The sequence below is a fragment of the Quercus robur genome, chromosome 3, assembly GCF_932294415.1.
Source record: "Quercus robur chromosome 3, dhQueRobu3.1, whole genome shotgun sequence".
NCBI classification, from domain to species: domain Eukaryota; kingdom Viridiplantae; phylum Streptophyta; class Magnoliopsida; order Fagales; family Fagaceae; genus Quercus; species Quercus robur.
The window spans coordinates 54,755,064-54,778,708 of NC_065536.1; the positions used below are offsets into that span (position 1 = coordinate 54,755,064).

Below are 23,645 nucleotides of genomic sequence, written 5' to 3' on the forward strand. Positions count from 1 at the left end.
GTATGGGCTTATTCCACCCAAAAAAAAAAAAAAAATTCACGGTTTGCAACGCATACAAGGTTGCTTTATCCTCTACTTTCGGTTCGATTCTCAGACCTTCTAATGGGCAGAACAGTGGAGCGTTCTAGAAATCTCTGTGGGGCCCTAATGTTCCTAACAAGATTAACCAACCTTTGTCATCAGAAAGTCTTAGACAAACCAACATGTGAGGCTTGTGGAATGGAAGCAGAAAGCAGTGAGCACCTATTTTGGCAATGTGACAAAGCTCGAGAAATATGGACAACCTCTAGAATTCCGATTGACTCAAGTGGGGTACATTTCAATGAATTCGTTGATCTCTTATGGCATTTAAAGTTTGTGCAGCATTTTGGTGATGAAATCCTAGAATTAGTCATCACTATTGTTTGGAGCATTTGGTTCAATCAGAATCAAGTTTGGCAAGGGAAAGCTGATCAATCGGCTAATATGATTATTCACAAAGCCAGATCAATGATTGAGGAATTTCAGGTGGCAAACTTTCAGCCTTCAGGATCATCTATGAAAGAAGTGGAACTGTGGATCAACCCAAAACCTCCATGGTATAAAATCAACATAGATGGAGCGATTTTTCTTCAGCAGCATGCAAACGGGTGTGGCCGTAGTTATTCGTGATCATGAACGCAGGGTGGTGGCTGCATTAAGCAAGAAGCTTCATTACTCTTTGGGGCCTTTAGAAGCTGAAGCGAAAGCAATGGAGGAAGCTGTGGAGTTTGCCTGGGATGTTGGTATTCAGGATGCGCACTTTGAGAGCGACTCACTTGTACTCTCTAATGCTATTCAAGGCCTGTGAAATCCACCAGTAGCCATATCTAATGTTGTCACTAGGATTTGTCATAGACTGCAAGTTTTTTTATTTGTGCTTGTTTCCCATGTTAGGCGTAGCTTTAATAAACCCACGCATATTTTAGCTCAAAATGCCAAAGGCATTAGTAGTTTTTTTAACTTGGGTGGAGGAGAATTCAATTGTCATTGAGTTGGCTTTGGCTGATATATTGAATTTCTTTTCATCTTAATAAAGTTATTAGTCTTTTCATAAAAAAAAAAAAAAAAATAAATAAATAAAACATTTCCGGATCACTAAAGCGGCTTGACTATTGATGGGGTGATTCCACAAATAATTTCTTACGCACGCTCGCCGACTCATTCGGTAATTTTGGCTGTTGTAAAAGAAGAGAGAATGTTTGTGCTATGGGTATAGAAGCAACTGATCTATTCCAAGTGTATCTACAAGAAAATTTCATAATTATCAGAAGTTGTAATAGCTAATTAAAAAATTTATCAAAATATGGCAAAGAATCATAATGTGCTGATTCTGGAACATCTGACCAAAAAACTTTTGAGTCCACAAAATTATCAAATCATTTCAAATTAAAACTGACAACAATATCTGAAAGAAAGAGACCATGAGCCAAAACCAGATTGCCACAATCAGCCAATCATATGAACTTTTAGCATTTGTATAATAACCACGTTAATTACTCAGACAAGCTTCCGCAGTGACCAGTGAGTCTTTGTAAAAAGCCTAATGGAAGTCGAAAGTCTGATTATACAATTACAACAAAAAATGACAGTGCAATAAAATCAATGAAAGCATGATCCAGGGACCAAATTACATTTATCAGCACCCGTACGCCTGATACATATGCTGCTAATCAAGATTTGACTGTCATACTTGTCTTGCCTGGCTTTCTTACCTTGGCATCATAAATAATGAATTGAGAATATGATACTGCATATTCTGTTGAAGCTGCCTCCAATAATCTATGGAGGCTAAAAATGCATAGCTGCAACTGCTTCAGTAATACATTTGTATACACTCCTTTCCTCTTTTCCAAACCATGCCGAGTTTTTTCTTTTGGAATATTATGAATATATGTGTCAACAGTGAAAAAGATGCTTGAACCCTATGCCACATCAAAGAAGCCTGTGGAGAAATAAAAAGGGAACATCTAACACAGTCCAAGATCATGCCACAGCATCAGCCTGTCTTCTAGTCAGTCTAGCATATATGCCATCTTGGAGGAGAAGATCCCTGTGACTGCCCATCTGCGCATTGGAATAGAGGTAGAAGTTACATTCACAGCTTACTTTTTTTTAAGTGGGTTTGGGGGAGAGAATGACAGGGGCACATTAAATTTAAAGCTTACACTACAGAACAGAATAGAATGTGCACAAAAGACAAGCCATCACAGTTTTTCAGTTATCTCACAGTAAAGCCATGTAGCTCGTGCTTATAACTCTTTCCACAATCTTATTATATTATAAGAGGGCAACCCTAATATGAGTTCTATATCCACTGAAAAAGGCCTATGACACAAATTATTGGCTTCATTGTCCAGTTATATCTGTCTCATGTTTAGGAACGGGGGAGTGCAGGATCAATTCCCAATAAGGCTTTTTGAGCCTCAATGGACAGTAGTGATACCCTTTAAGCAAGGTTTCCCTTGGGTGAGCTCTGCTTGGTTTTAGAGATTCAAAATGAATGGACAGAAAACCAACCTCAACCACTTGACCACCATCCATTACCACAATCCGGTCGGCGGCTTGAATTGTAGAAAGCCTGTACAAAATGAGTAATAAAAAATCCAGGTTCAAAATTAAAACACTTGAAATGAGCACTTTTGAGAACGCACCTGTGTGCAATAACTATAACACTTCTCTTTGTCGATAAGTCACTTCTGATAGCACGAAGAACACCCTAGACGCAAAGGTAAATGATAAATCAATATCTTGCTCCATTTTTTCATAGGTAATGATACAGAAATATCTCTCTTTATTTTTCCTCCATGTGAGAATCTGAGTGTGTGCATGTGTTGACATGGAGTTATTGCTAGATGCAGCTACCTTGACATTGTGCTCACTCTCTGCATCTAATGCACTAGTGGCTTCATCAAGGATCAATATGGTAGGGTCCCTAAGAATGGCCCGAGCAATAGCGATTCGCTGCTTTTGTCCCCCACTTAGCAAATCATCATCAACGAGTGTTTGGTAACCATTAGGCAATGACGAGATAAAGTCATGGGCATATGCCTGCTTGGCAGCCCACTCAATATCCTCCTGCTTTATATCTCGAGTACATCCATATCTGATATTTGAACTAATATCCATACGGAAAAGTCTGGGTTCCTGTTCAAAATTCTTAGTAAGAAGAAAATATCTAAAATTAACTGAATTTATTTGTGTTGGAATTAGATCAGAACCTGTCCCACAAATCCAATTCTTTCCCTCCACCACATGACATCCAACTCTTTAAGAGGGAAACCATCTATCAAAATCTGCAATTAAAATCACAATTACAAATGAAAGAATCAACTGATGGGCATCTAGACACCAACTATTATAAAGAAAGATTAATAAATAGCTACCAACGATTATATCCTAAAACCCTCCAAGTAGAGCAGCAATTAAAATCTAGAATTACTAGTAACTGGTAATTAGGGGTTCAACTGATGGACATCCACACCCTGGTTACTTGAGTGTAAGTAAAAACAAAGAAATGTTGGAATTTGGGACTAGCAGAGGTGTATTCACACGAATAAGAAATTATAACATCCACATAAAACAAAAAAGTTTAACGCAGTTCATCCATGTCTGAATCCACGGTTAATACTAACAAAAAAAACAACTATCAACTATACGGATTAAAATTACACTCAACCAAACCTCAGAAGCTATACTCACAAACAATACTCATAGACCTCATAAACTTAAACACACTCAAAACCTCTCACAAACACAATCCAAATCCCAATTCACTGAAAACAAACTATCCATACCAACTAACAATCTCACAAAAAAGATACTCACAATCCCAAAACCCCAGTACACCCAATGATACTTTCTCATTCAAAAAGAATAGACAAAAAAGCATTGTTACAGACCTGATTAAAGCAAAGACGTGATGAAACTACTGAACTCTTTAGTTCAAGTGGTACCTCCCCGAGTACTAAGTGCTTGGGGACTAAAGGGTTCATGTAGTAGTAGGACATTTCTAACCAATATATAATTAAAAAAAAAAAAAAGACCATCATATGCAAAAAAGCCAAGCGCAATTAAATACAATAAGAAATACTTAGAAACCTGTTCTTCATTGCTGAAGTTGAGTCCAAGAATTTTATAAGTAATGACTTAGTTGAGAAGCTGACATTAATATGTTTGTGACCAAGGGCAATCCTCAACAACTTACTCTTAAATTATTCAAGAAGTAATATTTAGCATAAATACCATATCTTCAGGTAATTATTTGTTTTCTTTTTAGACCTTTTCCTAAAAACACAAAGCAATTGTTTAAACACAAAATCCTTCCAATTTGATATTATTAGAATTGTGGTCAAGTGATTAAATTCACCATTTCACAATAATTTAAGCTTTTGGGACAATTAGTAATTTATCATGATATCAGATTAGGTGATCTTGAGTTCAAAAAAAAAAAAAAAAATTAATATCCCACATGTTGGGCGCAGTGTAGTCAAAGGCAAGCCGAGTGCTAGCCTAGATGCCCAGGTGAGGCAAGGTGCCACTAAGGAGCCTTAAAGGCTCTAAGGTGAGGCTCCTTTAATGAGGCCCTTGCCTTTTCAGCCTAGGCAAGCAAGGCCACTGCCTTAAGCCATAAAAAAGGCGCTAAGGCAAGAGCCTCAATGTTGTTTTTTTTATTTTTTTTTAAGTTTTAAATTTTTAATAGAAGGTTGTTGTAAAACCTATCATTAGATTATTAATTTTAAAAAGCATGTTATAAAACCTATTGATAGATAAATTAATTTACAAGAGTTTGTTGTAAAACTTATTGTTAGATTAATTAATTTCTAGTAGAAGCTTGTTGAAAAACCTACTGTTAGAATAACTAATAGAGCCTAGACTATGTTAATCCTACTTTGAAATCATTTGATAGACCTAATTTTCACGCAACATACTCAAAAACACTTTATTATAATATTTCAATACACTAGAAGCTGTATATGTATAATAAATATATTTAGAATTTGGTGTCTCACTTTACTCAGGCTAGCACCTTTTTGTTGCCTCACGCCTCAAGCAATAAAAGGCCTTGGCACCTTAAGCTCGCCTTTCACTTTTGACTACCTTGTTTGGGCCCCATTTATTAAGGGGGAGTCTAAATTCACTCTTGAGGAAATGGCTAGAATTATGATTAAGTGATTCATTATTTCCTAATAGTTAAATCTTTTAGAACAATCCGTTATTCATCAAATATGCTAGTGATAAATAACTATCAAAAAATAAAAAATAAAAAATAATATGCTAGTGATAAATATTACTATGGCTAAAGAAATTACCTGACCATTTGTTGGCTCATAAAGACGGAGCAAAAGATTCACCAGTGTGCTTTTTCCACTGCCACTAAGACCAACCTAATCAATATTAAAACAAGTATAAGTTTATTTCTTATGATCATTGTGGGACACAAAGGATCAAATAAAGCAAATAGAAGCACTTTCTTACAATTGCAACTACTTCACTTGGATGCACTGAAATGTTTACATGTTGCAGCACTGGTACCTGTACAGATGTCTAATTATTAGTTCATTCTGAAGTAGCCACACTAGCAATTTTGAGCCAAAAGTCCAATCATAAATCCAATTAGGATCAGGTAGCCTAATCAAATAAAGCAAGAAGCATCAGAAGTGCTAGTGGAAGACTCTAATAGCCTGAATTATTGGATTTAACCATCAGTTAGTTTGAACTAGGCTAGTGCCAGATGAACTATGTACTCTTTTGATAGGAATTTTTCCCACTAAATGCATTGCAACAAGAAGTAATGACATAGCATCCTAAAGCACTATTGGAAATGCCTTACAAGCTACATGAAAAGCTAATTAGCTCCTAGATAATTAAAGATAGTCCTCTTGATATTGTCTATAAATGCATGTTCCTAAGACAACCAACACATTGAGATACTCTACCATTTGACTAAAGTTTTTCCTGCACCATAGGGTAGGAAACATCTTCTGAATGCAAGTATTCTTTTCTACTCTAGCACCTCAAACACAAAGATGTTGTAGAGCATAAGAAATGTTATTGAAAACAGGGGTTTTGAAAATTATAAGCTAGATGGAGTATTTATAATATTGAGCATGGGAAAAGTACCGTTGGCCTTGAAGGATAATGAAAGGAAACATTTACAAACTCAATATGTCCCAATATCCTATGCAACTTCAACCCTGTAAAAAAATGACATTAAAATTCACAATTTCACTATTAAAAAAAAATCTTATAAGTACAAAATAAGGATTTCTTTCAATTGATTAAATTAAAATTTTGATGCCTCTTTTTTTCCCATATTTATGCCTCAGTTTCCTATTACCAAGATATTAAGTACCCTACTAATAAGTCTTCTTACTGGAATCATCTTACTGAGATAAATATTCAAATTGTAATCTTAAGCATCATGTGCAAACATCAAATGAAGTATCCAGTCACCTCGAACATCCCATTATAAGTTAGCATCATGTCTAAATGGCAGCAAAATTATTTTTTTTAAATACAGTTATATAATTAAATAAATAAATAAAGTTAATGTTATTCAGTGCACTAGGTCAATTAGAGAAATGGAGCTTTTTGAACATGAAATTAAAAAAAATTAAAAAAATTTAATGTTCATTAGTAAGCTTATATTGTTTGAATTCACATGTTATCTTCTTCCTTCTTATATCTTTTATCAATTATTTTTAAATATTAGTTCCCTGCTTCATTCATGCAAGCGCCTTTATCATGTCCTGCCTTAGGCAATCTTGGGACCTATAGCCGTAGGGCTGCCTTCCATCTTTGAGTCTTTGATGTTCAAGAAATTATGTTGCCAAGGAACATGCAATGAGGAAATATTTCATGAGATGTACACATTCCAGCGGAAAAACAAAAAATGCAAAAGGAATATTCCAACCCAAAATATATAGGATAAGGCTATAATGGCATTTAACTAAGGCAGGACTATTACGTGATAGTCTACATTTAAATACTTGAAGAACTTCAGAAGAAACAACTTTATGACCATGAAAAAAAATGACTGTTTAAACTGAAAACTTAAATATAATTGACAGTTACATAATAATTACATATTCCTAGTTGGAAAATACTTCAATCACCAATACTTCTTTCACAGTGGTCATTAAGAAACATGTTAAACGAATGCATCAACGGAGCTTTTGTTCCTCAATTTGAAAAACCATTGCGATACAAAAGTTAAAGGCAGAATTAAGAATGCATGTGCAGTTTAACACTACAATTCCTAAAAGATAGGTCAATAAATGAATTAAAGAAAGCATGGAAAATGGACTAATTCAACAAAAAACAATTTAATTATGTGAGACCTTCCATTTAACTCCATAAAATCCTTACCTTTTGATATGAATTGATTACTGGGCAAGAGATCCATCAATTGGAAGACTTTTTCACTTGCCCCAATCGATTGCATCAATGATGATAAATTGTCCCCCACCCACCATGTTGAATAAATTAGCCATTCGCTATACAATATAAACTTCGTAAGTTGCTCTGCTGTTAGATGACCAGCTAGAATAGATGTTCCTCCTAACAGTACAGCAATAACCTATAAATCAAATTCGCAAATGAAAGCATAAGTACCAAAACTTAAAATGGACCCAAAAACACATAGAAAATAAAATTCTCATCCAAGTCATCTGATTTTTAAAATAAGTAATATTCCAAAGTTGCTAAAGCTTTAGCATTTATCCATCAAACTATCCATTCATTCATAATATTTGATTTTTTATGCACTAATGGCGAATTACACATGCTTCTTTTTAAGTCCAAAAGATTGCAGCAGAAAATTATTTCTTGGATCCAAGAAACACTTTTCTTAAAACATGATTAGAGACAATAAAAACAAAAACGTATTAGTTGGTAAATACTGCAACATAGCTACCTCTATCTGTACCAATAAGAAAATCTGACTTGAAGCCAAAATTCAGAGCAGAAAGCAAAGACTTACATTTAAATCACATAGATTATTGAGTATCAATTGAAATTTTCATTCAAGAATTTTGAAAATTTTGAGCAGGAAAAACATGCAGAAGTGATTATCTGAAACACTAAAAATCTTTTAATTTTGAAAATCACTCAGAAAGCAAGACCTGTGTTGAGTGATAAAGAGTATTGAAGCTCGTGTTCCAAACACCATATGCAACACTTTGTCGCAAGCTTATATCAGCTAACTTCCCCAGCCAATGCTTGAACCTATACATGTGTTTGGATAATTATCTGTCAAAATCAGTTAACAATACAGCACATGCATGTTTCCATATGTTTCCAATTAAAACGTTTAAGTGCACTGTGGTACAGAAAATTAAGTTTGGAATCGCTATGGAAGAAAGACATGACCACTAATAGCAATTTTACCTTCCAAGTTCATCTTCCTCTGTTCCATAAACGCGAACAGTTCTCATCAGAGAGAATGTCTCTTGAGCAACCTGAAATAGATAATGAAATGCAGCTTTTATAGAAATCATTGAGGAAGCAGAATTTTCAATAACAAACTATAGACAAGGAGTCTTATTCTACTTCATTAGCAGAAGCAGTACATTCTTGGGTTAACTTTGCTGCCTTCTTCTGGTAACTACAAAAATGACACATGAAAAGTCAACACAATTTCCGCAGAAACAGAAACAAAAAAAAAGGAGAGAGAAAGAGAGACATTGAAGGAAATAAACAACAGATAAGTGTGCGCGGATGTTTTGTGTCTCAGCATGTTCAATCAATATCTTCCATAAAGTCAATGGGCATCTTTTTCTCTTAAGGCTTCCCTTCCCATCTCTTTGGGAATCCTATAATTAGAAGAAAATTTACATCTTAAACTGGAACATTCTAGTGTCCTTTACACACATAGGTCATTTCTAATTTTAGCTTTTCTTATCTTGACATGCTCCCACCTAACTCATTCAGATCACACCATGTTATTTACAAGTACATTCTTTAAGGTAAGGTCACATTCAACTTAGAAAATCTCAAAAGACAAAATAAAACCTTACCTGCCATAGAGCAGCATAATTGCTGCTAAAGTAGAGCATATCAACAATGTACATAAACCAAGTGGCCAAGACAGAATTATCAAGTAAATCAATGCACCCGCTCCCTAAAACAGAATAATGAGAAACAAAAAATTAATCCTCAAATTGAATGCAAAATCTGAAAGGCATTAATTTTTTGATCAGCGAAAAAAACCTGTAAGAGATTGCGTAATATCATATTAAGATCATTCCCAATAACCCGTGACACTTGCTGACAATCTGACCCAAGCCTACTTGTCAAATCACCAACCGTTTCAGTGTCAAAAAAGGATATATCCTACATCAAAGATACTGCCAAAATAAGTTAAACTACGCCAACTCTAAACAGATCTAACTTGCTTGATAGGTGCAAATGACAGCGTATTTCAGAACCTGTAGGAGAAGGGAAGAATATAATGTTTCCCTCATTCGCTTGACCTGTGGAATGTTATAAAAACTCTGGTCACTATCAAGCCAATAATAAAAAATTAATGTTTGAACACAAGTAGCGAGTGATGGTAAGACAGAAAGTGAAACAAAACAGAAACTTAATTCATTTCACATCACCTTATACATGACTGCACTAAGAACAAATAAATGGCATAGCAATGTACAATGTTGAATATTTCTTGGATAAATAAAAAAAATATGGCAATTTTGGTTATAGTAGACTCACAAGAATCATATTGGCAATGCCAAAGCAGCAACCTCGGACACCACTGAAGTTCAAATAAACAGAGTATGGGGTCAGCAGCTCAGTCACATCGTTCATCAAGATGGCTCAAATTTCACGCATTGAGAGTGATAAGTATTATTATTATACACAGCACAAGTTCAAAGCAAACAACATAAAATAATATCAATAAATAGCCCATCATAGCCCGTATATTCATGTTCAAAATCCAAAAAAAACTACAGAAATGTTCTTCGGAACACACTTATTTTTTTTGAATCATACTGACCTAATTTTAACTGTTAACATACTAAAATTTCTTATTTAATATATATTTCTTATATTATAAAAGAAATTAACAGATAAGAATAGGTAGGTATGGTATATAACTTCATGTTAAAAAAAAAAAATGTGTACCATAGAATGATGACATAAAGAATATTCCCATGCATCAAATCAAATCCTTAGTAGGGTTGTAAACTAGGAAGCACGGACACTTAATTTAAGATGTCATATTCATATCGTACCAGTGTCATACCGGTGTCGTACCGGCTATTTCATGTTATAATTTTTCAAAAATTGCTTGTATCACCGTGTCATACTCGTATCTGTGTCCCGTTGTAAATGAAGTGAGCTATTCATAAACAACTTGGGTTTGGCACAAAAAAACTTATTCATATTTGTTTAGCTACATTTTCTCGACAAGCTAAGTTCACAATGAAATGAAATAAAACAATACAGGATCCACCACAACTCAAAAAAAGTTAAGGTTTACCGGGAAAAAAAAAAAAAACAGTAGTTTGACCAAACAAAGAAGAAGGGTACTTTGACCATACAAGATTTTGACCTGCATATTCCTGAAGTGATACACAGCACAATCAAGAGACGCACATTCCGATGGAACACCGCGACTTCACTACTCTGTGCCGTAAATATTGAGGCAGTCAAGTAATGCGGTATCGCAATCTGTGCAAGCTGAACCACCAAATGTTACACAAAATTCCAATTAGTAATTCAATTCCAACTTTCCAAACATGTTCTAACAGAAACGGTAACGATTTACACAAAAAAACACTCACCGCTGCGACAATTAGGGTAGCAAAAGCTGTAAAAATAACCCAACGGTCTTGCGCGACGAGGTGCCACATTCGAACAAGAGCTTGCAACACGGTGACCGGTTTGGCCAATAACTTGACGTCGACGTCATCGGAGAAGCTCCACCAGCTGCCGCCGGGGAGAACTGTCCTTACGGAGGCAATCCACCGCCGAACTCGCTCGAATAGCTCGGCATTCCGGCGGTCTCTGGAGACTTCCGGAGCGTTCTGGATGGAGAATCCGTTGATTGAAGAAGCCGATTTGAGAGGAGGCAAGAAAACGCGTTTTGGAGAAGAGGGATTGGGGGGGTTGGGAAGAGAGAGACGGGGTTTTAGGTTATTGGTGGTTTTAAAACGGTGGCGTTTGTGGTGAGTTTTGAAGATAGGGAGAGAAGAATAAGGGGCGGCGAGGTTTATATTGCAGAGAAGCAGAGCCATAGCCGGCGAAATGTAAAGCAATAGAAATGGAAGTTAAGGTGGAGAGAGCGAAGAGAAGTGAGATATAATAGAAGAGAGGAGATTATTGGTGCAAGCGTGGCGGAGACGCAAGAAGAAGAAGAAGAAAATTGGGTTGTGGAATTTCTGGCGTGCAAGAATTGCTAGTTTGGTTGCTAGTTGCTACTATTTTCACGCGACAGTAGCTACAAAAGAAGAGAAGAGAAGAGAGGCAATAGCGTGGGGGACCCGGGGCGTTGGTCGGTCCTATATCCTGGGCCAATGTAGTGTGTTATTTGACGAAGGGAAGATGGAGTGACTTTTTTAAGGTTCGTTCGTTTTTTTACAATTTTTTTTTTCAGGAACGTTTGTTTGCTTGCGCTTACTTTTGTTTCCAGAAAGATTTTCCCAAGGCGGCATGGTTAAGTGGACTCCGTTTTTTTGGTTTTTTTATAAGAGAAATACGTGGCTACTTGGACTGTACTGTTACATTTATAAATTATTTTCACTATTCTGTGTATTTTTTTTCTTATTTAGACTCTACTGTTCTTTTTGACATTATATATAGGCTCTATTGTATTATTTCAATTAACTTTTATCTTTAATTACCATACTTTTAGTAATAAGGACCAGTTTAGTATGTGTGTTAAAACAACGGTTTTCAGATTTTTTGAAAATACGTGTGAGTAAAAAAATGTGTGAAAAAATGTGTAATATTGTTTAAAAACTAAAAACATGTGTTTAAACATGTGTACCAAACAAGTCTTAAGTTTTCAGTTTCAGCAAAATAAGCGGTATCCAAATAAACCCTTAATTAAGGAAAATTTAGGGGTTGTCTGGCAACATTATTTGAACAGCAGTTTTCATTATTTAAATAACACAATACACATTTTTACTATACTTTTTTATCTACATGTATTTCCACAACACTTAAACAACCTTACTAGAATAATATTACTAAACAGGCCCTTATTTTTTGGACTAATGTTGTGAGAAACATGTGGAGATTTGAGGTGAGGTTTCAAATCCTGAGGGAGAGGATTGGCGATGAGAGAGGGAGAGAGAGAGGGGGGGGGGGTGGATCAGTCACAAAAAATACCAGGTTGGTGACAGAGCTCAACAGATCGGCAAGAGAGAACTTCAGTTTTGATACTTGTAAGTCTGATTTGCACAAATCGAGCTTTGGGGCTTCGTAGGTTCAAGAGAAAGAGAGGAAAAGAGAAAGAAAAAGAGTTGAGCAATTTTGGCAATGAGGATGTGGGCAACGATTGGCGGTAAGGATGAGGGTAATGTTCGGCCTGGAGGTGGGTGTCGGTTCAAGCTCTCCTCTCTACTTTCTCTCTCTCTTTGCTTCGAGTGTGTAAGAGTGTGAGTGTGATAAGTGATGCTAAAAATGAAATGTAGGAAAATAAAAATGTAATTCATTTCACACCAAAACCAACTCTATTTTACAATCAAAGAGAAAATGTTTCCAGGTTGATTGGATTTTCAATCCAACCAAACACCCATAAATGTGTAAAAATGTTTTTCGTGACTTTTTCAATCGTACCATACATAGCCTCATATGTGAAACAACAATTTCTCAATTTTTAGACCTCAAAAGTCAAAAAGCCCAAATTTTACATTTCAATTGTCTTCCTAGTTCCCACCAACGGAGTAAGCAACAAACCAACCCCATTTCATAAGCATCCATCCTTCCAAAACTCCTTCCATAGTGAATGCTTGCCATTATTTCATAACCCTGCATATTTTGTTGGATCTGTGCGCATAATATTATCCATTTCAACTTCTATATATGCCGATGAGTATCTATCCATCAAAGATTTGGCCATTAATAACGTTTCTATAGTTGAACACGTTTTTCTCTTGTGGACAACTTGGTTTCTATTAAACCATAAAAGTTAAAATCCACATATTTATCAGAATGTTGTGCTGTATAAGTGTAATCCTAGCCAGTCAAATTTTATCTGCCCAACTAGTTTTCCAGCCATGAATTTAAGGATCAATAGTGGAACATATCGATCCTTAATGCTAAATCAGATCCCACCATGTTGCTCTTGAGAAAAGCCATTTTAATAATAAATGCTCCAAGGATTTCTCTCCCTTATGCAAGTTAAACACACAATACACTTACTGTTCTTACCATGTTAAATAAGTTGCAAACTATGTGGTCTAAAGTGGACCATTTAAAACACCACGTTTAATATTAAAACATAAACATCTTATATGTTCATCTAAAATACTTTTTGTTTGTTTAAATCGAAAAATGCCAGTTTTTTAATTTCTTTTAAATTAATAATGGCATGACATTTTTATAATTTTTAAAAATGAGATTTAGCCTATGTTTGGATGGAAAGAGATGAAAGGAGCGTAGATAAGAACTAAAATGTACTAAATTTTAATATATTCTAACTAGATTCCTCTCTACTCCATTTTCCCTCTATCTCCTCCGATTTCAAAACATGCTACTGTTTATAGTTTGGACTTTGGATTCAAGGATATTACGGTTTAAGAGTTTTTCAATTTTCAACATTCATAATCTACTAATCTTATCCAAGACAAAAGTCCCTCTTTATATACAAAAAAATTTTAAACCACAAGCTACTCATTTACGAATCAAATTTTTATATATGAATCCGGATAGTGAGTGCTGACTGCTGAGCAACTTTTAGTTAAAAAGGTTTTTTTTTTTTTTTTTTTTTTTTATTTTTTTTTTTTTTTATTTTTTTTTTTTGATCTTTTAACACCGTTAAATGCAATCTTTCCTTATCAAGTGCAATCAAATACCCGTTAACATATATTACTAGTATAAAGAGTGAGGTCCCTCTTCAGTAGTGACTTCAGGATTATTTTCTAGGGGGTTCGATAAGAAACATAAAGTATACAAAATTTCAAATAAAATATAAATTAAATATATTGACATCACCAAAAAAAAAATAAAAAAAATCTTAATACATAAAGTTTTACAATTGTCTTCTACGATGTTTCGTAATCTGAAATTATTGCATGATATCTTCATTATCAATCTTACTAGCTACATCTGTTTCAATGTACATAATCAAGCAATCATTCATCTACTAATTTCCTATTTGATTGATTTATTTAAAATTTTTTAAGATCTAAATGAGCTTTTTCTAAGGTTTAAGATTAGCAAATTCTAGTTTTGTTGTTGGGCTAATTAAATTTTTTTCCCAAATTTTAGATTAACTTGGTTTGTTCTTGAGATTTTTCTTTATGTTTAAAAAGGTTAAGATGTTGTAAAGAATTAAGATGATCATATTTAAGATTATTCCAGTTCGGCTTAAGGTTAGGGTGTTCAAATTTTTATTTGAAATGTCAAAACAGGAAAAATAAGATAAAAAATATTATAATAAATTTTTTTGGGTCCAATTCAGGGGTTCACTTGAACCCCTGGGCTCCAAGTGGAGCCGCCCCTGTCCCTTTTACTTCTTTAAAAAATAGTCTCTTTGTGAGCATCCAGTAAAATTTGGAACGTGAGGAATAATCAATGGGTAATTACACATAACTCACATGTGGTTTAAGCGAAAATCACTTTGCCTACCCGTGGTTAGAAAAGTGTCACTTAACCTACTTGTGGTATGTTTCGTTTGTTTTCCGTAACCTACCTCTGTTAAAATCAGGGGTAAATAAGTATTTTTACTCAAATTTTATGTCTCTCTCTTCCCAAAACAAAAAGAAGATACTAAAATAAGAGAAAATAAGATCAAAAGATGTTATTTGTAAGAATTTAGAAACTTGTCTCAAGAACTCCAATAAATCACAAACTATATTTTTGTAACACACTCAAAAGAAAATAACACAAAAGGAAAATTTTACTTAACCCATTAACTTATTTTCTTCTCTATACATTAATTTATTCCTCACGCTCTTTCTGCTCCTCTCTCTCTGCGTTCTGTCCATGTCTCTCTCATCTCTCACACTCCAGTTCAGATCGTCGGCAGCTTTGGGTCGTGGTGGCTTGGGTGATGACTGTGGAGGAGCACGAGTTGGCTGTGTTGGTTCAGTATGGGTTTTGAGGAGGAGCACGATGTTGGATTGGGTCTGGGTTTTGAGGAGGAGCATGACGTTGGGTTGGATTTGGGTTTTGAGTTATGTTTTCTTCTTCTTCTTCACTTCCATTTCTTTCTTTTAGCTTTTCAATTTCTTTTCAACTTTACTATGGATGGGTTGGATCTTGTGCAGAATTATTTTTGTTTTTATTTAAATTCTTTCTCCAGCAAAAACAATCCCAGCAACCAAAACTCAAACAAAATTTCGGAAAAAAAAAATCTTAGCAATCATTGAAACTTAAAGCAAACACATGAACCAAGCCTAGCAACCACCACAACACAGATCGCATAACCAAACCACAACCCACCACTGTACCAAACCCAGCAACCAACACCATCATGAGACACTGATCTGCCACATCTCCACCACCTCACGCACGTCGATCTCAACACCATGATCTGCCAAACGCCCACATCCCACGCCAGTAGACCCACTTTGGTGAAGAGTTCTGAGAATTGAGAGGGAGTTTGATTGAAAAGAGGAAAGAAATATTGAGATAAATTTTCACAAAACCCTCCCTTTTCCACCACCCCGCGCACGCTGATCTCAACACCACGATCTGCCAAACGCCCACGTCCCACGCTGGTAGACCCACTCTGGTGAAGAGTTCTGAGAATTGAGAGGGAGTTTGACTGAGAAGAGGAAAGAAAGAGTGAGATAAATTTTCACAAAACCCTCCCTTTTGATCTTGTTTCTCTTGCATTTTTGTGTTATTTTTTGTTTTGGGAGGAGAGAGACATAAAATTTGAGCAAAAATACCTATTTACTCCTGATTTTAACAGAGGTAGGTTACAGAAAACAAACAAAATATATCTCAGGTAGGTAAAGTGATACTTTAAATCATGGATAGGCAAAATGATTTTCACCCAATTCACAAGTGGATTTAGTGTAATTACCCCAGTAATCAAACACAGGAGGAACTGGATCATCAATCACGGGACGGCGCACACACAAGTAATTGGCGCGTCAAACTTGATCGTTAGACTATTCATTTCATGACACTTGTACGACGTCGATGTATCGCTGTCTAAAACGGTGTCGTTTTGTCCGATTCGCACTTCCACATTGACGTGTTCATTCAACGTAATAGTAAAGCTTCCGTTTCCGTAAACACAAAAGCTCAAAGGCTGCAACAGTTGCCACACGGCTCTCTCTAGTCTCGCCTATATAACGCCACGTTCACATTCTTTTCAAGACAATAATCCCCTTATCAAATCCACAATTTCCAAAGCCATTGTAAGCCAAAAAAGGGGCCTTTTAGTCATTTCCAACTTCATCAACTACCCAAATTATCTACCCCAACCGTCTTTTCAGCGGGAAACCCCATCTCTCTCCCTTCACTCTCTCTCCCTTTCTCTCTCTCTTTTCTCAATCCATGGCCGTGGTTATCGGAAATCTCGCTCTGTTACTAGACGTGATTTCGCCTCGTACCGTAATACTAGACCGTAAGACTCGTCCGGTGTCGCTCGACGTCGTTTTGAATTTGCTGAAGAGAGACCCTCACCACCACCAAGCTTACTACGCTTCAATTGCGTCCAAGAGCTTCGATTCGGACGGCGAAGCTCGGCACCAGCGAGTGGTGGCGCGTGGGAAGTCGAAGTCGAAGGTGAACGGCGTGGACTTCGACGCGAGCTCGAGCGACGAGGAAGGGAATGGAGACGGCGAGGGAGACGAGGAGAGTTTCGATTGGGAGAAGGAAATGCGGAGGAGAGTGAAGGAGATCGAGGAGAGGAAGGAGTTGGAGAAGAAAGCCGAGGAGTTGCAGAGTCGAATGGAGGAGGAGGGCGGTGAAGGCGGCGACGAAGGTAAGGAAGAGACCGAGGAAGAGAAGAGAGCGAGAGTGAGAAAAGAGCTCGAAAAGGTTAGCTAGCTTGTAAATTTAATTCCTCTTCACGCTTTGTTTGGTTCCTCAGAAAAACTTGCGAGAAAAAAGAAAAGAAAGTAATTCCTCCTTATGTATTTTCTTTGCAGGTGGCTAAGGAGCAGGCAGAGAGGAGAGCAACGGCACAGTTGATGTTCGAATTGGGCCAAAAGGCTTATGGGAAAGGGATGTACGGACGGGCAATTGAGTTTCTTGAAGGTGCCCTTACTATTATCCCTAGGCCCACACTATTTGGTGGTGAGGTTGGTTTGAATAATTTGATACCCACTACGGATCTTTTTTTTTTTTTTTTTTTTTTGGGTTTCGAGATGTTTGATGATCACCTTACTGATAACCGAAAGACGTGTTTCGATTGCGGTTTTTTTCGTGTCTCTCCATTTTGCAGATTCAGATATGGCTTGCTATGGCTTATGAGGCCAATAATCGCCACGCGGATTGCATTGCACTTTACAAGCAATTGGAGAGGCATCACCCCAGTGTCAGCATCCGACGCCAAGCTTCGGAACTTCGCTACATTTTGCAGGCACCAAAGCTTAAGATAACTCAAGAGGAGATGGTTACCATTCCTCTGATTGGTTCTACTTATGACAGGTATATTTGGTTTTTTTATTTTTATTTTTTTTTATTTGCTTTGTTGGTGCTAGAGAAATGGATCATGTGAGGCTAGAAGTCACGTACGAGAGTTTTTCTAGAAATGAGAGGGATAAGAATGAATTGGTCACCTTGTACCCTTTCACGAAGAGTTTCACTCTCATGAAGGGTTGCAACTTTAGGAACAAGTCAACCCTTTGTAAAGGTCACCTCCATTCAGTAGAGAAATAAACTACAATAGAAGTTATCACCACTTCTTTAAGAGACAGAGCAGGAAATCTAGTGTGTGGGGGTCCACTATTATTATGGTGTGATTGCTGATCACCCCTATAATACAAACATCTCTCACTTGATCACACTATAACAATAGGTGATAAACTATATTTGGTTGGCATGAATACATTGATACCAACTAGGTGAAAATGCTAGATCTTATCTATGACTCATCATAGATTGGCATTGGATAGTGACAGAGGCCATACATGCGCATACTATTATCAGTTTTGATTGCAACCTTTCTAATGTACTTATTTTACTAATAGCATACTTTGGATGTCTTACAATTCACTATCATTCAAGCGATCAACATCGGTTTTCAGTCCTATTAAAAGCATGCAACCGATTACTGCACTTATAATAAGACCACAACAGAACACAGTCCACACTCTTACAAGAATAAAAAAAAGTTAGTCTTACACACCAAGCTATGTGTCTATTTCTGTTTTTCAAGAACTTCCTCTAATGCCCAATTGACAAAAGTTTTCTTTGAACACCTTACCAATGACTTTGGCACAGCTTGGGCTTAGATATCATCCAGAATCATTATAATTTAATTAGTGGACTTTAAATCCATGTGATCTGTGAAATCTGTACTCCTTCAGTGTCCTTCTGCCTTTAACTGGCCAATTACATCCCTCCGTATAAGATGCATACAATCGTTCATCCAAGCATCCTTGGATCCCACCAACTATGCAACCATCCATTAATCATTTGGAACATGTAAAATTCAGCCCTCACTCCCTTGAGCCATGTCACCATGCCACTTCATCATTAAACATGTTATGCATTATACTCCTGCATCAGATTCGATCTGTTCTATTTAGTATTCAAGTCTATTGTTTTTGTTTATTGCTGAATAGTATGCAACTCTATTAGATCAGAGTCTTTCTGCTCTCAAAGAGGGTCTTTTTTGATGCTGTGGAACCTCACCAAGGCAGGGCCCTTTGGACCCACCCTTGGGGACTAAACCACACACATGACCCCATCCACTATAACTGTGTATCGGGTAATCTAAGGAAACTCTTAGTGGGGATCAAACTTAGGATGTCTGGGTCTATAGCTCATTCTAAGCCTCCAACTACTAGGCTGCACCATGACGGGTCTCCCAAAGCTGGTTGTTAAAGACATGGAGCAGAATTTTTGTATTTTTCTTTTGAATGCTCAGATGGCATGACCACTAGTGTTAAGGTGGCTGGGAGTGCGGTTTGTTGCCAAATAAGGAAGTGGTTTAGGTTTATAATGATTGGGGGATTGGAACAAGGTGGCCATCATGATGCACATTTGTTTGCACAATCTGGAGCCTGAATCTATTTGAATTGTCTAGGTTAAAATTTGGTTGTTAGAAAACCAAATTTCTGGTGTGTTACCACAGAACTGTCATGGGGTAGGGAGGAAAATTCTAAAATCTTGGGGAGTAGGTTAGGACCTAGGTCCTTCCTAATGTATCAGGTTGGTGATGGGGCCACATGATCACTGGCACCAAATGGTGTCCTATATTTTAGATATGACCATTGGGTGATCTATGATGTGGCTAGCAGTTTTGATGCTAAGTTGTCAAGTGTCCTGCAGAACTGAGCTTGGATGTGGAGGCTAGTAAGTTCAGAAGCATTAGTAATGATACAAAGCAAGCTCCCAATGGTGCCAATCAGGGAATCTGATAGGACGATTTGTATGACTACCAAAACAGGAGATTTTTCTTTTGCAGAAGGTTGGGAGCAGATTCCTTTTAAAGTCCCTGTGGTTAATTGGTGGAAGATGGTCTAAATTTCCAAAACAATATCAAGGCATGTGTTTAGCTGTTGGCTTGCAGTGAGGAAAAAATTTATAACAAAGGGTAGATTGGCAGCCTGGGGCTATAAGGGTGACTTGCTGTGTGTATTTTACAGATTAAAGATGGAAAATAGAAACCATCTCTTCTTTTTGAGTGACCTTTTTCTAAGAGAATTCAGAAGGCAGTTATGCATCTATGCCTTCATGAGGACCCTAAGGTTGATTGGGAGAAACTTGTTGAGTGGGGTGTTAACACCTGGAAGGGAAAAAACCACTTGAGATCTTTGGTCTGCAGGTTGAGATTAGGTGCTGTCATTTCTAATGTCTGGAAACAGAGAAGCACTATTAACTACCAAAGGTCTATGTGTTCTGAAGAGAGGGAGATAGCTGCTATTTAAGCAGGAAGTGTAGGCAAAGATAGAGGGAAGTGGTCCTTAGCCAAAGTCTCATCATAATAGGATTGTTTGTTGTAAATGGGGTTGCTGCATTTGTTATGTAAGAAATGGAAGATAGCCTTTGTAGCTGTGTTTGTTCCTCACAGGATATCTAATGAGAACTTGTTTATAACTGTTTGTTTGTTTCTGGTTTCAGCGTATTAATAAAATCTTTCTTGCCAATTAAAATAAAAAGTTTGGGCTTAGAAAGAACTTTCATATTCAGAGTCAAAGATGCCCCCTTTATCAATGTTGATTGGATCCAATTTTGTAAAACTTCACAAACATGGCCCAATGACTTAAATGTTGACCCATGAATCAAAATGGCATGTCAAGCATCCAACCAATTCGGTTGTGTACTCTTGAGCATTTTCTTCTTTTCTTATGTATGTACTATTATGTCGTTCATTGCCAATACATCTTTTCCATCTGCCAGTCTTACCATCCTGCTCCCCATGCTTGCCTCCTTTCTTCAGCTTTAACTGGCCTTTCTACTTCATCAGTCCAGCATAATTCAAGACCGGTTTTTTGTTGGTCATCAGTTCTCAAGCATTTTCGTGTCTTCACCATCACTATGTAAGCGACTGTTAGGCCCTTCTCCATCGTGGTGTTCTTCTTGGCCTTTGCAAGTGCCATGCAGGATTCGTCACAAGCACTTCAACCTACATGATTGTGGTTTTCAGCATTTGAAATGGTTGCTTCCTTACTTGTTCCTCATTTTTCTACACTCTTCTTCATCATCTTCTCCAAACATTATTATCACACAACACTATCGTGACATTGTTCTAGACGGTCCATAGGTTCCATTGGTTGTGGTCCACTTCTTTCCTTTCTCTATGTCTCACTGGACTTGAACCGCAGGCAGCACTTTGAGTCAAGGGCTGTTGTACTTCCACCAATGCCCATCAACCCCATGGATTTATGGTGCCTTTTGAATTCACAGATTAGGACAGCTGTTATTCACATGTTCTCCGTCATACAGTGCTGTCGTGAGTACCATGCAAAAGTTTTGCAGTTGAGGTTTATGATATCTTCTTCCAATTGCCCCTCTCATCCATTTTTTCAGTACACATGCTTGATGGCATTACCAACACATGCACAGTCATGGTGACAAATTCATGGTTGCCACAATTCTTGTTTAAGACCTTGTATCTGAAACCTGATACTTAAGTCCACTGTTGATCCTAGAGAAATGGAAGTCTTGTGAGGGTGGAAATCACATGCAATGAGTTTCTCTATAAATGAGAGGGGTAAAAATAAAATCTCCTGAAGACTTGGGGTCTATTTATAGACACCCTTGTACCCTTTCATTAAGAGTTGCAACCCTTAAAGAGGGTGCAACTCTAGGAACAAATAAAACCCCTTGTAAGGGTCATCCATTTACTAAAGAAACTCACCACATGGGAATTATCACCATTTCTTTAGGAGACGGAGTTGGAAATCTAGCATGAGAGGGGTGCAATATTGTTACAGTGTGATCACCCTCTATAATACCAAAACGTTCACATGCACTGTATGATACAATTGTTGGTTCTAGTTATGACAGGTAAGTTAGGTTCTGTATTTTGTTCCATATTTATTGGGCTATGGCTGTGCCTAAGTTGCCTACTGAAGGTTACTTGTCTTACCCAAAATTCCCTAGTGCCTGTGTCAGTGCTCTCATTTGTCTGTCTATTGCATTGTTGTTGTTCAACCTGTCAATCATCAAGCATGAAACAGAAATTTTGTGGTGCTAAAATAGCTAACTGAACCCCCCCCCTCTTTCTCTCTCTCCCCCTCTTCAATTTCCTCTGATTGACATGCCTATCTTGTCTCGATTGACTCTTATAGTATGTAGGTCCTTGACCAGTCAAAGTACTTAATATGTAACCAGTTTATTTCAGAGTCTTGCTCCATCAATTCTAGAACTTCTTATGAGAGATGCTGTTCCTTGTTGGTATTATTTTGTGAGAAGATATGCTGTATATGATATGTCTTTACTTGACTTGGACAGTGTTTGTAGGCAGCCACCATAACTGAACCAATGAGAAGTATCAACGACTTCAACTGGCTCCAAAAATGATATAAACTCATCTTAGGGTTACCCAGTTACTTGGATACTATAATGCCTTCTATTGAAAAACAAATTCATTTTTATGGACCAGCTGCAATTTATATCAAACTTTAAGACATGTGATGAATAAGTGAATACGACGTTCTTGGATTATTTACTGCAAACAGGAGGAGCAAATGGCGATGACTTCTAAGTTACTTTGTGTATGAGTTTTATTTCTCTGTGGAATGGGGTGGGGGTTGTCCTGGTGACTGGTGATCAAAGTTGCTGTAAGATTACTGAACTTAAACATTATTTTCTTTTTGGGTGAGTTTATTTATTAAATAGAGGATCTGTGTATATTACCTTTTGCAAATACTTTTCATCAGTTCTTTTGCTTGTTCATAAATTGAATGACATTGGCCTCAATTAATGCCATCCATGACTTTTTCCTTGTACTTTTTACATCTGAGAAGTATTTGAATGCACGTTCACTGACCGGACATATTTCAGATACTGATTTTTGTGACTTCGAGTACATTCCAAACTAATTGGATATGTTCTTTTGTGTGATTATTTTAGCTACGCTGGAACATGGACTGATAAATACAAGGACAAGGATGAAAGGAGAATTGGGTCAACAACCAATCAGCTTCCATCATCTAGAGATTATCTAGGTGACTTTCTGGTTTGGCGACCTCCTATTGGATTGGAGAAAAATGGAGCTTTCTGGGCAGCTTTGACATTATGGTTGGGCTTGGTTGGAGCTATCATCTTTCTCCAGAGATAGATCATACTTACATATGTCATTTGTATTTGTCAATTCATCATATGTGTCCAATCAAAATTATAGTAGTTGTTCTTAAGTTCTCTGTGTAATTTTATGCCCAAGTCTTTGTGAAAAAGTTGTATGTCTGAAATAGAAAGATTGTTTATATCTTACCTATCAAAAAATAAAGAAAGATTGTTTATATCTTAGTTTTCTTATAACGAGTGTATTCTTTTCATCTACTCATAAAGTTCCTTCTTTACTAACACTAGCATCCCTGAAGCCTTTATTGATGCACGGCTGAACTTCTTCGAAGAGACTGTCCAATTTTGTGAAGGAATGCTTTAGGGCATTCACAACAGACTCCAGATCCCAAACCCAAAATTTGTGAAATTTACAGTGTCTCGCTCCATCGGGCAAAGTACTGTAGCTAAATATATATTTTTGTAATGATTTTTTCCCTCAAAATTTATTTATGCTAATGATTTGTTCTTCTCTTAATTGGTTAGGTATAGTATCACCATAAAAATATGAAAAAAGCCCCATCCCAATGGATCCC

General features: G+C 36.8%; 3 protein-coding genes across 6 annotated transcripts; 2 read left to right on the top strand and 1 right to left on the bottom strand.

Moving 5' to 3' along the window:
- Positions 1-219: 219 nt before the first annotated feature.
- LOC126719797 (uncharacterized) lies at positions 220-829 on the top strand. The gene is made up of 2 exons (XM_050422313.1): positions 220-578; positions 664-829. The coding sequence occupies exons 1-2, from the start codon at positions 220-222 to the stop codon at positions 827-829; spliced, it is 525 nt and encodes a 174-aa protein (XP_050278270.1).
- A 646-nt stretch (positions 830-1,475) lies between these two features.
- Positions 1,476-11,566, bottom strand: LOC126718409 (ABC transporter B family member 26, chloroplastic). 2 transcript variants are annotated; one of them, XM_050420578.1, is made up of 18 exons: positions 10,809-11,566; positions 10,577-10,704; positions 9,733-9,775; positions 9,450-9,494; positions 9,232-9,354; positions 9,039-9,142; positions 8,572-8,626; positions 8,410-8,480; positions 8,145-8,247; positions 7,390-7,600; positions 6,142-6,215; positions 5,497-5,553; positions 5,331-5,405; positions 3,240-3,314; positions 2,884-3,165; positions 2,673-2,737; positions 2,539-2,599; positions 1,476-2,085 (listed from the first exon to the last, which is right to left on the bottom strand). In XM_050420578.1, the coding sequence occupies exons 1-18, from the start codon at positions 11,259-11,261 to the stop codon at positions 2,005-2,007; spliced, it is 2,106 nt and encodes a 701-aa protein (XP_050276535.1). In that variant the 5' UTR covers positions 11,262-11,566; the 3' UTR covers positions 1,476-2,004. The 2 variants fall into 2 exon arrangements, with proteins under 2 accessions (XP_050276535.1, XP_050276536.1); XM_050420579.1 differs by lacking the exon at positions 10,809-11,566 and having other exon boundaries at positions 10,566-10,704.
- A 4,957-nt stretch (positions 11,567-16,523) lies between these two features.
- Positions 16,524-23,295, top strand: LOC126718410 (uncharacterized). Of its 3 annotated transcripts, XR_007652901.1 has the most exons (5): positions 16,524-17,190; positions 17,301-17,453; positions 17,597-17,802; positions 22,506-22,607; positions 22,900-23,042. XR_007652901.1 is itself a non-coding variant. In XM_050420581.1 (4 exons), the coding sequence occupies exons 1-4, from the start codon at positions 16,705-16,707 to the stop codon at positions 22,298-22,300; spliced, it is 867 nt and encodes a 288-aa protein (XP_050276538.1). In that variant the 5' UTR covers positions 16,524-16,704; the 3' UTR covers positions 22,301-22,491. The 3 variants fall into 3 exon arrangements, 2 of the variants coding, with proteins under 2 accessions (XP_050276538.1, XP_050276537.1); XM_050420581.1 differs by lacking the exons at positions 22,506-22,607; positions 22,900-23,042 and adding an exon at positions 22,279-22,491; XM_050420580.1 differs by lacking the exon at positions 22,506-22,607 and having other exon boundaries at positions 16,527-17,190; positions 22,900-23,295.
- Positions 23,296-23,645: the final 350 nt, after the last annotated feature.

What these genes read in the sequence shown, in the direction of transcription:
- LOC126718409 (XM_050420578.1), bottom strand. Translation starts at nt 11,261, where the DNA reads ATGGCTCTGCTTCTCTGCAATATAAACCTCGCCGCCCCTTATTCTTCT. An exon ending in GAGGAAGATGAACTTGGAAG is followed by an intron (nt 8,248 to 8,409) that starts GTAAAATTGCTA and finishes ACACATGTATAG; the next exon opens with GTTCAAGCATTGGCTGGGGA. An exon ending in ATTATCCTTCAAGGCCAACG is followed by an intron (nt 5,554 to 6,141) that starts GTACTTTTCCCA and finishes ACATCTGTACAG; the next exon opens with GTACCAGTGCTGCAACATGT.
- LOC126719797 (XM_050422313.1), top strand. Translation starts at nt 220, where the DNA reads ATGGAAGCAGAAAGCAGTGAGCACCTATTTTGGCAATGTGACAAAGCT. An exon ending in ATCAACCCAAAACCTCCATG is followed by an intron (nt 579 to 663) that starts GTATAAAATCAA and finishes TCATGAACGCAG; the next exon opens with GGTGGTGGCTGCATTAAGCA.
- LOC126718410 (XM_050420580.1), top strand. Translation starts at nt 16,705, where the DNA reads ATGGCCGTGGTTATCGGAAATCTCGCTCTGTTACTAGACGTGATTTCG. An exon ending in TGAGAAAAGAGCTCGAAAAG is followed by an intron (nt 17,191 to 17,300) that starts GTTAGCTAGCTT and finishes TTTTCTTTGCAG; the next exon opens with GTGGCTAAGGAGCAGGCAGA. An exon ending in CCACACTATTTGGTGGTGAG is followed by an intron (nt 17,454 to 17,596) that starts GTTGGTTTGAAT and finishes TCCATTTTGCAG; the next exon opens with ATTCAGATATGGCTTGCTAT.